This window comes from Lissotriton vulgaris, chromosome 3_1 (genome assembly GCF_964263255.1).
Source record: "Lissotriton vulgaris chromosome 3_1, aLisVul1.2, whole genome shotgun sequence".
Lineage (NCBI taxonomy): Eukaryota > Metazoa > Chordata > Amphibia > Caudata > Salamandridae > Lissotriton > Lissotriton vulgaris.
The window spans coordinates 1,185,908,115-1,185,920,864 of record NC_141689.1 but is presented as its reverse complement, the minus strand read 5'-3'; the positions used below and the strand labels follow the sequence as shown (position 1 = coordinate 1,185,920,864).

The 12,750-nt window shown below is 41.9% G+C and overlaps 1 protein-coding gene across 2 annotated transcripts in view; it reads right to left on the bottom strand.

The window, feature by feature from the left end:
• Nucleotides 1-12,750, bottom strand: part of LOC147727632 (phospholipid-transporting ATPase ABCA1-like) — a 2,839,360-nt gene that overhangs the window by 1,135,353 nt on the left and 1,691,257 nt on the right. For both annotated transcript variants that reach the window (XM_086961649.1, XM_086961650.1), the window contains exon 28: nt 1,088-1,117. In XM_086961649.1, the coding sequence (XP_086817775.1) occupies nt 1,088-1,117 (30 nt within the window). The remainder of the gene's footprint in view (nt 1-1,087; nt 1,118-12,750) is intronic.

Here is a 12,750-nt window from a genome sequence, read left to right as displayed (position 1 = left end):
AGGCAGCACACATGGATGAAGCAAAAATGAGGAGAAATAATGCATTTCTCCTAGTTTCGCCAGCTTAAGACCAGGTTTTCCCTGTTCCTAATTTTAACGCTGCCTCACTTTTACGTTGCCCTTGTAAATAGGGCGCAACATCAAAATCAGTGCCTGTTTCAGTGGAACACCCACCGCAACACCCACTGCCCACCCTTTCACGCTAAGCATAGCATGACAGGGGGCCTTATTTACAAGGCAGCGTTAAGCCAAGTTAAGTGGCTTAACTCTGCCTTTTAAATACGGCAATGCCCCTATCGCCACCACAACGTCATAAAAAATGACGATGTGGTGTCTATAGGGGCTTGTACATATGTCCCTGAGTATGACGAAACTATGAGTAGAACTATAAAAAAAATTATATGTTTGCCAGAAAGGTGCTATAGAGAGATGAGGTGCATTGTTGGTGAGTGGTAGTGAGGGAAGTCATGGAGAAGGAGGAAACACTCATTGTTTTGAACATTATTTGCCCGATATGGCCCGGGATATGCGGGTGGCGGCCGATTATGTAGTGTACCAGATTCCACAAATTTCTGTCAGCTGGTGGGGGGGGGCCCGACTTTGAAAAAAATTCAGCTGGTGGGGCTCAACCTTCAAAAGTTTGAAGAACTCTGCCCTAAATTCACTACCTTACAACTGTTTTTCATTGTTTATTGCTGCGTGCACCTCACAGACCTGTTTGCATTATTGAGCCTTGAAGTGAGCCTCGCTACCGAAAGAGGGGGCAAGTATAGCTGTAGGAGTCTTGTGTCTCAAAGATTAATTGCAATAATATAAGTGAATTGTTGCTGCATTATAATAAAAAAACACACATGACTATCCCTGAATATTAGATGAAAACAGATAAACAGATTTACAGTTTGGACCAGTGTTCCTGTGCAGTGGGCAAATAGGGAGTGAAACTGGATCATAAATTTAAAGCTGGCTCGAACAAGGGCCCCCAAAATACGGTTAGCCCAGGGCCCCGAAATCTTGCTCCCTCCCATCAATTCTACTTTTGACTGTTCAATGACTGCCTGAAAAAACGTCAAAAATAATACACACATACCTTCAACTCGGTTCAAGAATATCTTGTTGCCTGGGTAATGGAGGGAGAAAAAGAAAATATAAATTAGTAGGTTTTCGAGCACGTTTTCTGAAGCTGAAATCGTGTAAAGATGTAAATAGCTATATCCTCACAACCTTAATGACAGCTCGCTTCAGAGTTACTTCAATTGCTCATAAAGGTCACAGAAAGCCACAGGCAACAATTTTAGATATAACTTGCAGGGAAATGCTAAACGATGAGCTTATTTGCTGTAATCACACACACATTTCCAGTTCCACTGGTATACGAAAACGCCTAACTGGCAGGCGGGTATTAAGTTCCTGATATTATTGTTATTGTTATTGTTATTTTTGATTTGTAGCGCGCTCAATCACCTACAGGCCTCTAAGCGCTCGGGAATCGATGGTAAACAACAACTTTGACAGTACAGAGGGCATCCACTAGCCTACGTGGCTCGTTACCATTGCTGTAGGCCATAAGCGCGTGACAAAACGGCCTTAAGGTGCGAACATTTTTTTAAATAACTGCCCCTGCTTCACTTAAAAATGTGTTAGTGTTTATCCATATTTGAATGTTTATGCGAACACTATCATAATTCACAGACTTCCTTAATTAAAAATGTATTAGTATCTTCATTGTTCTACTACTTTGCAGCATTGCCATTTTTGGATCAAACTACAGGAAAGAAGAACATTATTTATCAGTCTGTTTGATTATTGTATTATAGTCTATGCACCAGACTGGCAGAGTTTTAAAAATGCGATAATTTTGTATAGCGGGTTGTAGAGGTTCATGTTCCCAGCTGGTGCAACGTTTATTTGGACAATACTTTGCTAAGTGCGTGAAGGGAAGAATTTGCCACCTCTGGATTGCCCTTTGGTGAACCTCGCTCTGCCATTAAAGCCTGCAACAGTCTTTTGGGTTATGAAGAAAGTTAGAGACACAGAAAATGTGGAAGCAGTTGACTTTCTGCTGTCTCTGCTCATGTATAAGTCCATGAATGTCAGTGGATAATGACTTATTGATGCAAGTAAACACAAAAGGAGGGCCAGAAGAGATTTAAAGACTGCCAGGTATTCACTCCCAACTAGTAAATCATCCTAAAAGGAAATACTTGGGTATGACACCAAGAGTAAATTAGAAACCTAGATAATCAAGAAGTGTTCCTGTTTTAGGACAAAATCCATCACCCACAAGAGGTTTCATCAAAGGGATTCTCCTCACACCATGACAGCAAATCACGGTGAAGGCTACAACTCCTTCTCTATTAGGAGGTCTTCGGCTGTTTTAATATATAGTAGAAAACCTTATGGAGACAACAGCGTGGTGAGGCTAGTAGAGCATGCAAAATGTGAACAAAATGTGAAAAATGTAATTAAAACTAACTCCGTGGCAGGCGTGCAAATTCATTTTTGTCTGTCTGAGTCAGGATTAAAAGGAGTGAGGAAACACTGAGGGATTTCGTCCTAAAACAGGAATATTTGATTTCCTAGGTTTCTGTTTTACTCTTGGTATCAAACCCGGGTATTTGATTGTGTGATTGAAATATTGATGCAGACATCAATGACACTCTAAATGAAGAACCATTTTATTTGTAATTTCATTCAATAATTCCATTTCATAGGATGGGTGGGCATGCAAAATTAACCAGGTCTTGAGCTCCAGAGTTACCTGCCCTTCAAGATATGGTCTTTCCAGATAACCTGTGAGCAGAAGGCGCAGTGACCTTATTTTGCAGACAGAATCACAATACACCTCATTTTTCATGACTGCTTTCTCCAGACACTTATCTCAATGGAGCTTTTGTTGGTGAGGTGTGGGTGTATGTGCCTAATGCACCAATGAAATGGCATATGATGGGGAAAAGGCAATCCTCCATTCATCAAGAAAATTTCAAACACCAATGTATGTAGTACAGGCTGACCAACATGCCTGTAACTAGACTTAAAATATCATTGCACAACTCTGAAGTACTGACAATGCGGTCATATTACTCAAAGAAAACACATTTTATTGAGTTTTCAGATAATCCATCCGGACCAACATGGCCCTCTGATGCACATTAAGCACCAGAAACCCATTGTCCATACTCAGTGATACAATTATAAAAAGCATCAATCAATCCCATAACAGCACCCATGATCCATATGCCAATCATGACAACATTGTGTCATATTTTTAATTTAAATCATCAATAAAGTACATTTGCTATAGGATAAAGCAAGCACCAAATTTAATGTCAATGGAAGTTTATTATTTAGTTGAAAAAACCATAAGAATTTATACACAAAACAATTTAAATAGTAACAACCATCCAGATACAACTGTTAAAAAGAGAAGGGGGTAGATGTATCAACATACCCTTTTGCGATTTCTAAATAGCGATTTTTAAGGAATCGCTATTTAAAAATCGCAAAATGGGATGTATGTAGAAAATCGCTATTTTTTTGCGATTTCTTAATCTTCCTTATTTGTGAATTCGCAATTTGCGCATTCGCAATTAAAGTATAATTTCCAATTCATTCCTGTGGGCCAGGAATGATTGTGAAATAAATCGTAATTTGCGATTCGCAATTTGCTAATCGCAAATTGAGAATAATTTCAAGGGTGCAGGGGTGTCTCAAGGATACCCTGCTGCACCCCTAAAATTAACATGTTTGTGCATATGGCGCACATACATGCCCTATGGGCATGTATGTGCGTCACATGCTACCTTCACAAATGCCAAATTGTGCATTTTTAAAAGAATTTGCAAATTACCACCAACTTCAAGTTGGTGGTAATTTGCGACTTCTTAACCTAAATTCGCAATTCCAAAATGCTACATACATAGCATTTGAGGAATCGCAAAATTGCGATTCCTTAAATGATTAAGCAAATTAAGGAAGCGCAAATTTTTTTGCAAATTTTTGTTACATGCCAAAACATGCAAAAAGACCGTTTGCGATTCGCAAACGCCGGAATTCTGTGAATTCCAGCCTTTGCGAATCGCAATCGGCTTGATACATCTAGCCCAAGATCTTTACTCTGTCATTAAAATAGTTTCTCAAAACTGAAGTTATGCTCCATGACAAATGGGGTGAGATTGATTTTGATAACATCTTAGAGTTGCTAAAACTGAAAGGTGAGAAGGATAAAAGTTAGGTGGTGTGTGGTTATAGTAGGTAGTGAAAGGTGTTGGATTAGTTTACGGGAAAAGGATACCAAGTTTGATGTGGGTGCCCTGGGTAATGGCAATACTCCCACCTAGTGCTGAAAGGTGTCCATGGAGTAAAGTACTTAGTTAGTTTCAGGGCAAGAGATCAGTGCATCAGTTGGTAAGAATGGTGGCATTACCCTGGGCTAACTCACGAAGAGAAACAACCAAGTGCAACAGACTTAAAAAGAAAACCGACAGTCATATTCCCAATTCACCCCACCCCGGTGATGGGGTAGTATACTATGTACAGTTTGTGAACGAAGAACATCTTGAAGTTGCATAATCTGCATGCCCCCTCCTTTCCTTTGTGGACCCATGCTGGGTTGAAGTTGGCCATTGGCAGACCAAGCAGAACATATACAAGATGTCACTACACACTCATCTGTTGATGGTCTCTGAGAGGTATGGTTGAGGTTTCTGTACCCGATGGGAGGTGTTCAGGGGAGCAGAATGGATGAGGACTTTATGGAAACAGTGTCCTGCTGAAATGAAGCTGATCACAGTTGCCAGTGGATTATGATTTTCCACATTGTAAAGAAGATGGTGTTGAGTTTTAATGCTGATGCTTCAATGTGATCTCACTATATATAATTTAAATATTCCTTTCATGTTTGAGCTATTAAGGCACATCATAACCATAGATAGGATCACTGTTTTTAATATGTTGAGGGAACCATTACTCCATTAAAACTTTCCTGGTCCCCTTAGATTTTTTTTAACACTTCACCCACTGCTCTATCCTCACCTCCTTACTTGCAATCATTAAACGGCGTATCTTGATCAAAAAGACCACAGGCCCGTCAGGCATTGCAGTGCCGGCCTGACAAGAAGCGCCCAATGATGAAGCATGACACCCCACCAGGTGTGTGACAGCACTTTGACCTGACCACACAGATCCAACACGATCTGTATGGCCGGACTACTGATTCCACTGTAATAGGATCAATTTGTCTCTTCCTTGAGGAACTACCCCCTAGTGTGTTCAATACATTGACTCTGGAAGAGTGTAGGACCTTGTTACATATTTCTCTTCATTCCTCACGTGATTACCTGTGCTTCAATGTGGAAATATGTAAATGCTTTTTGTAGTTGCTAAAACCAAAGATTCCCAGGGCTCTCAATTGTTTCTTTCAATCCGGCTTTGAGTGAGTTGCTGGGCGCTTTCACAGTGCATATGTATTATTTCAAGGTGTCAGACTCGAACGTTAGCATTTAACTTGACAAGCCAAATTCAAGGCAAATTGTAGACCTGCAAAGCTATCTGGGCAGTTGAAATATATTCATATACCCTAAGCACTGTGCATGCTCTAAACTGGGGGCAGAGTCCTGAGGAAAAGCCTGGTGTCCATTGTGTAGTTCTGGGAGGAGTGTAGCTTTCATAACCTTGATAATTGGAGTGAAGAAGGCGCTTTCTAATTTCTTGTTGAAGCGGGGGAGACCAAATGTGATGGCAGCAGCTTTCTTCTTCAGTGCGGCTCTGTGGGCTGTGGGTTTGGTGGTCTCTATGAACCAAACCCCCAGGTAGTTGAACTTCATTGCTGTTTTAAAGTCTGTGGTCCCCATGCACCATGCTTGAAATTACTTGTTCTTGTGATGGCCGAAAATTAGGCCTTTGGTCTTATCTTGGTTAACTGTAAGGTAGTTTCTTTCGTTGTATGCATGGGGACTACTCAAAGGCCATGATATACCAACTTTGGTGGAGTCCATTAATAAAATGTTGTCTGCATATTGCAGAATGCGTGGGTTCAAACAGCCTAGTCTTGGGGAAGCCAGACAGCTCCTCTCCAAGGCTTTGCCTAAATCCGCTGTATTTAAGCTGAAGAGAAGGGGTGCAAGGATGCAACACTGCTACAGGCCGTCTTGGGTGGGGATTTTGGAGGTGACAGTAGGTAGCCCAGTTTTCAATTGGACCCATGTATGGGAGTACAAAGAGATATTAGCTCTTAATTGTTTCGAGGGAACGCCCCACAAGTTTAGTTTTCTCCATATCATGGGACAGCCTACCTTGTCAAAAGCTGCACTATATATGAAGCAACAGAAGAGTGGTGGCTGTTTTTTTGGGCTGTTTGGTGACTCAGAGCAGCAAGTGTGTTGATGTTATCTATACTTGGCGCAGCTGCTCGAAACCCCGCCTGGAAGAATGGAAGACATTATTGTCCATGACGCAGGCCTCTAGCTGTTTAAGTAGTGATCAAGCGAAAGCTTTAGCCTCTAGAACTAATAAGGCTATCAAACAGTAATTAGTTGGATTTGTCAGGTTTCAGCTGCGCCAAGTGTCTGGAACCTGGGCCGAGAGGAAATCTTAATTGAAGTAAGGAGTTAACACCTTTGCCCAGTCCTCCGAGACACATTTAAAAATTCCAGCCGGAAGGCTGTTGGGAACTGATGCTCCATCATTTTTCATTGCCAAATGAGTTTGGAGACCTGGGCCGGCGTAGGTAGAACCTGCTGAATTCCTATGAAGTGATGTACCAACCCCCCTTTGTCTGTGTGATCTGGTATGGCTGGCTGGCCAAAGAGTAGCACTTTTACATGTCTCACCCAGGCTCTTTCAAGAACTCTATTTTTCCGGGTTGAATTTACAGATTTTAATTTATTGATTTAATTCCAAAAGCAGGTTAGGCTTGTTTCCTGGAGCATTCAATATATCTTTAGCCATTCCTGTTCTTCTGAGGCCTTCCCAAGTTACTTTTTTGTATTCTTTGTGCAGGTTGACAATGTTCATTGCAGTTCTAGCAGTAGGATTAAGCTTGTGGATGTTCAGAGACCTTCTTAGCACTCTCTGTGCTGTGACAATGGCCTTGTGCTACTGCTGATTGAAGTGGTCATTCCCTTTCACCCATGAGTGTTGCTTTTGGGCCCAGGTTGCATGCTGGAAGTCTGTTAACTCCTTGGACAACCTGTCCCACTTGTGGTGCCTGTTAGCCGGGGTGATATTTGGATCAATAGTCACCTTGCTGAGCCACTTTACCACCGTTGAGGTGTCTGTCATCCTTCATTTGATCCTCCTGACTAGCTTCATTGCTTCAGCACCCATAGAAGAAGATCCAAATACCCACAATTAGCCACTATGAGAGCACTTACATCGACACAGTCAGGGGATTGTTGTCACTTTCTGACCTGTTGGTCGTCTCAAAATTTACGAGGAAGCTTGCTAAGGATTCAGACAAGAAGATGCAGTTGATTGCTGAGATTACTTTGAAGGTGAGATGAAGAGGAGACTTACAGTGAGGAGCATAAGCCTCAAATGTTTGTTCAGCAGAGATGTATTTATTTTGAAGCTTTTATATACCGCAAACATGACCCTTGGGGGTATCAGAGTGCTTTACAAGTGAGGTAATTAAACAAAAGAGACAATGTACAAAATAAATAGTATTTCAAAATAATGTTGTATGTTCCAGCTGGTTGTTCTAAGAGTCTGATTCAATGTGCAAGTGAATTTTGTCATGAGAAGAGATATGACTTCTTTCTTGAAGGAGGCAGTTGAGGGGTTAAGTCTGGTTTCTGGGGGTAGTGCATTCCAAATCCTTGGAGCAATACCAGAGAAGGCGCAGGTATATGTTTTCTTCTTGGCAAATCTTTGAGGCTTTAGAAGAAGGTTGCTAGCGCTCCTAGATGATCTGTTTCCACACAAAAACTCCAGTTTCTGGGCCAGATACCTCGGGTGTTGTGATGTATAGCGTTATGTGTCATGCAGGCAATTTTTTATTGAATTCTTCCTTCGAAGGGTAGCTAATTGAGCGATTTGAAGTCAGGGGAGATGTGGCTATTTCTTTTGGAGCCTGTGATGAGCCTGGCTGAGGAGTTGAGAGATGCTCTTAGGGGGGCAGTTGTAGATCTAGGGAGTCCACAGAGAGTTGCACTACCATATTCTAGTCTGGGAATTACTAGTACTGGGAGGAGTGGTTTTCATTTTCTCAGAGTGTTCATCTGAAAGTTTGCTCCTTTTGCTGCAGCACTGATGTGTTTTTGTATGTTGAGGTTACTGTCCAGAGTTACTCCCAGTAATTTTGCTGAATCGATTATAAGAGGTTGGCAGTTGAGTGCTGTAAGTTGTTTAAGCCATTCGTGTAAGTTGGCCTGTTGGTTAGGTGGGTGATTAGCAAGAATTCAGTTTTGAGGGCGTTTAGTTTGAGGTGGTTTTCAGTCAATCATGACTGAGTGTTTTGTAAAGTTAGATTGAGAGATCTGATGTAATCTGGAGAATTTATCTTTAAATATAGTTGTGTGTCGTCTGCGTACATGTGAAAGTGGATATTTGATGAGTCAAGAATCTCAGTGAGGGGCTCCATGAATAGGTTAAACAGTGTAGGTGAGAGGGAGGAGCCCTGCAGGACTCCTAATGTGACTGGGATGGTCGTCGACAAAGTTTGGTTGACCTTGAACCTTTGGGATCTATTTAGAAGGAAAGAGGTAAACCTATTTAGTACTGACCCTGATAAGCCCATTCTGTATTGCAAGAGATCTAGAAGATTATCATGTTTGATAGTGTCAAAGTCCGAAGATAAGTCAAGCAGGATAAGTAGGCAGGTTTCGCTCTGGTCTAGGATTCTTAGTACATCATCTACTATGTGGGTCATAGCTTAGTTTGCATGGTACTCAGGAGGTTGTTAATATTTGCCTGTTCTTTGACCATGTGGGCACGGTTGCTGGCTCTCTCCAGGCCTGTGATATTGTAGTCCCTAGAGAGCATAAATTCCTGTGGGATGAAGTCCAGAAGGAGGGCCTCTAAGCAGTAATAAAGATCAGTTGTGGCCTGTTTTAGGTATTTTGGTGCATTATGATAACAGTTGATTAAGAGCAGGGTTTTTTTGTGACATTGTTATCCCTGAAATTGTTGCAGCTTGCAAAGGCAGAGATTTTCGATTAAGGGGCACAACGTCAATCTTGCCGGTATGCTTAACAAAGATTGAAAGACCTCCTGATGGCCGGCCGAATGGGTTAGTACATTTTGCTGGCTTGAAAAGCTTGTAGAAGCCTTGTAGAACTGTTGGGGAAAGTGCCACCTCTCCTGTAGGCGGAGAATATTGCTTCATGCAAGTATTCCAGCACAGATTTGCTTGACAGAATTGACTCAAGCCTACCATTTTCCACAATGTGATTGAAAACCTAGGGTCTGTCATGGATTTATGGGATTGTAGGTGACCTGGGAGGTAGTAGCTAGGACTAGTTCTCACAAATGCCACAATGAAAGTTCTCCTGTTGGCTCCTCTGGGTTCCTCTTGTCTGTGTATCTTGCATTTCTTTGGTTATGGATGCAAATACTTCTAGGAAATGTGCACTTTTGCTGCACTTGGAAGCTAGTCATCGGTGGCACCCCACGACCCCTCAGTAAGGTCCTATTCAGCCTTGGGGGCTCTTGTGGCATTTGCACGTGGGGGTATTTTGGCAAATGGAGATTTATCAGCTTTATGCCGAATTCCTCAAAGATCCATGACTCGCTCAAAATGATTTCCCTGAGGACCTCTCTCAGCCCTGTGGTTATAGTAAAGTCCAAAGTACCTGTTTCTGGGATTCGAGTGAACTTTACTGATGTTATGGTTGCCAAGGACAGGCCTTTCAGTGTTGGCATGTGCTGGAATAGGCGTAACAGATTGCCTCTGTTTAGTAGGTTGTGAGAGTCCTTTTTCTGGGTGCAGTGTGGGATAAAGACCAATATGAACTGTTCTCTGGCACCTGCATGAATGGCTTCCCCTGGTCTGGAGAGACTCCAGTGCAATGTAGGGAAAGTGGGTGCCTGGGTTTGCTTCAATGGCAGCTCATGTGGTCTGGTGGGGGTTTGTTTGTGGGGTCATTCTGTCTTCAGCTACTGGGATGTTAGTCTTGAAGCTTTTTGTACCTGATTATCATTATCACTGCAGTTGTCGGGTGTGGAGTGGGTGAGCTAGTTTGTAGTACCAACTTCAAGCTGCAATTTATGCCATGCTGTCAGCCTCTCTGATCTAAGTTGCTGGGCAAGATGGCGTGGGGCCAAAGAGTGTTTTGGCCCCTGTTTGTGAGGGTGATTTGTAAGGCATGTCCTGTTTGTTGAGTCGATGCAAGAGAGGCTTATGTTGGTACGTGTTTCCGCCATTTCTGTCCTAGCAGCGGTTGTAGGTGCGGGAGCACCCAACCCCTGTGCATTTGGCTTAGGTGGCCCGAGACACGTTAGACCCATGTGTGGCCGCTATAGGATTATTTAATGGGTAGCTTAAGCTCGTATGTGCAACCTCTATGTATGGTACCACCAGCATTGTATCTGGGGAGGAGCAGATTTCTATTATTTCTTGTGCGCTACTTAGCGTGCAAATGCCTTCCAGGATCTCCTTAAGTACCTTGGACGTCTCTAAGTGCAAATAATAGTTTTAAACTGCACATCCATGTTGCAGGGGCAGGCATGAAGACAGGTATTTACAGTACTACTTTAGTGGTTGGTACAATGAGTGCTGCAGCCCAAAAGTAGCATTTAATTTACAGACCACTAAAAAAACTGTGGTTAAAGTGACCTTATTGTTAGGTAATGAAATATGGTATCATATCATGAGTGATGTAACATGTGAGGCCATAAGCAGTGCAAGGCACAGGCGCAAGGTTTAGATGGCGCAGTAAACTATAAACTGTATAGATTAGTGGTGCTGGATCTGAGGCTCTAGCCAGGATTGCAATTTCAGCTGAAATATTGGTCTTAGTATTCACTGCAATATCTGGAATGTCGGCTGTAGGCTTTAAAATAAACAATAAACAGAATATTTTCAGTCGTAAAAGGCACACCAGAAACCAAACCTCTTTCTACGATTGCCCTTCCCAACCCCCTCCCCCGTTCGGAGGCACCCCGTATTAGGTGACTTCGACATTTGATTTTTTGTGAATTGTTGCCATATTTCCCAAATATTTTGGTTCCCAATTTCCAAACAACAGTTACATTTGTATGTTCTGTTTCTGTTTTTGTATTAAGATTTATTGCCAGTCGCCCGATGTCCCCAACCACTATAATATTCTACGGAGGGGATAAAAAATTCTGTTCACTTTACAGCCACCAAGAAGCAAACTATAAATCAAACTTTCCACCACTTATGCCAGACTAATATCCCCAGTAAACCGGCGCTTTGAATGTAACTGGTATAATATATTAGACAGACGATATCAGAATAGGTAGGTTTACTTTAAAATGCATGAAATATTGAACAGCCTAGTTTAAATTCCACCTTCTTCCAACATAATTACTTTTTTAAAAGTATACACAGCAACTCTTTTAAACATCTGCTCTTCCCTTTCAGTCGAATAATTTTCCTGAACTCATTAAGATAAAAGTGCTAAGTCATTAACTCTTTGATTTACAGACAAACATCACATTTGGGAGTTTCTGAATTTACAGCAAGAACACATTCCATGGACGGCGTCCAATATTTCACATCAGAACGTGATCAGAATGCGTCTTTAGGAATTGTGTTTATTTAGCGAAACAAGGAAGGCAAGGACAGAATCCCAGCTAATGAGAAAAGTAGTATAGTCGCTCATTTCTAAAAAAAAAAAAGCAACTCCACATGAATTACAATGGTATTTAATAGTGCGGGCAATAATACAAGTATCATGGAGCACTTTTTAGATTGCATTGAGTGTGTGGCAGCCATTTCAGCAATATTACTAATTTCAGAGAGTATGGAAATAACGCTCACTGCGCAGGTCAAAAAGGAAAAAATAAAAATGATAATAACTCGTTATTATCCTTTTATTTTCCACTTGTTGCTCAGCTGGGAAGTGGCAGGGCGGGCCCTCACAGAGGAGATGGAAGAGTAGTGGTTGGAATCGCAGCATTGTGATTGGCTTAGGGGAGCCTAGAAGCCTGGGTGCTTCCTGTTCCTGCTTCCTGCCCTCGAGTCCCCGAAGTGGGAGAAGGGAACAGAGAGGCTGCGGTGGCACACAAGTGACCAATTGTTGAATTTTTTTTTTTCATTCCCTCCCGCGACCCGGACCCCCACCATCGGTAAATAGAAGCAGCCACTGCAACCTATGGCTACGATGCCTCATTTGAATGTTGGTTAACCTCTCCATTAAACACGTGTCCCGTTAGCAAACTTGGAAAGTCAGGTCATTTTTTTTCTGGATAAAGGCCTCTTGTAAGCACAACACATAACATTAAGAAGGGGCTTTTGGGACAACCCTGCACTTGTATTGCATTATTTGGGTCAGCACTATTTAAGCACTGGCTCGGTAGGTTATGCTTTGGATCACTCCATGGTGTTTTCAGGATATTCTCATTAAACCTTACATTTGCGACAGTTAAGACAGTAGTTTTCACTGAATGCGTTGTTTATAATGTGGTAATATTTAAATAAAAGGCATTGCGGAGGCATAGGTTTTTGACACAATACCAGGTTTACAAATCTTTGTAAATCTGAGAATGTGTCAAATGCCATGGGTGCTACCTGGGAATAGCCACCGCAATTTTATTATATTTATTATTTATTTAATGCATTTTTATATA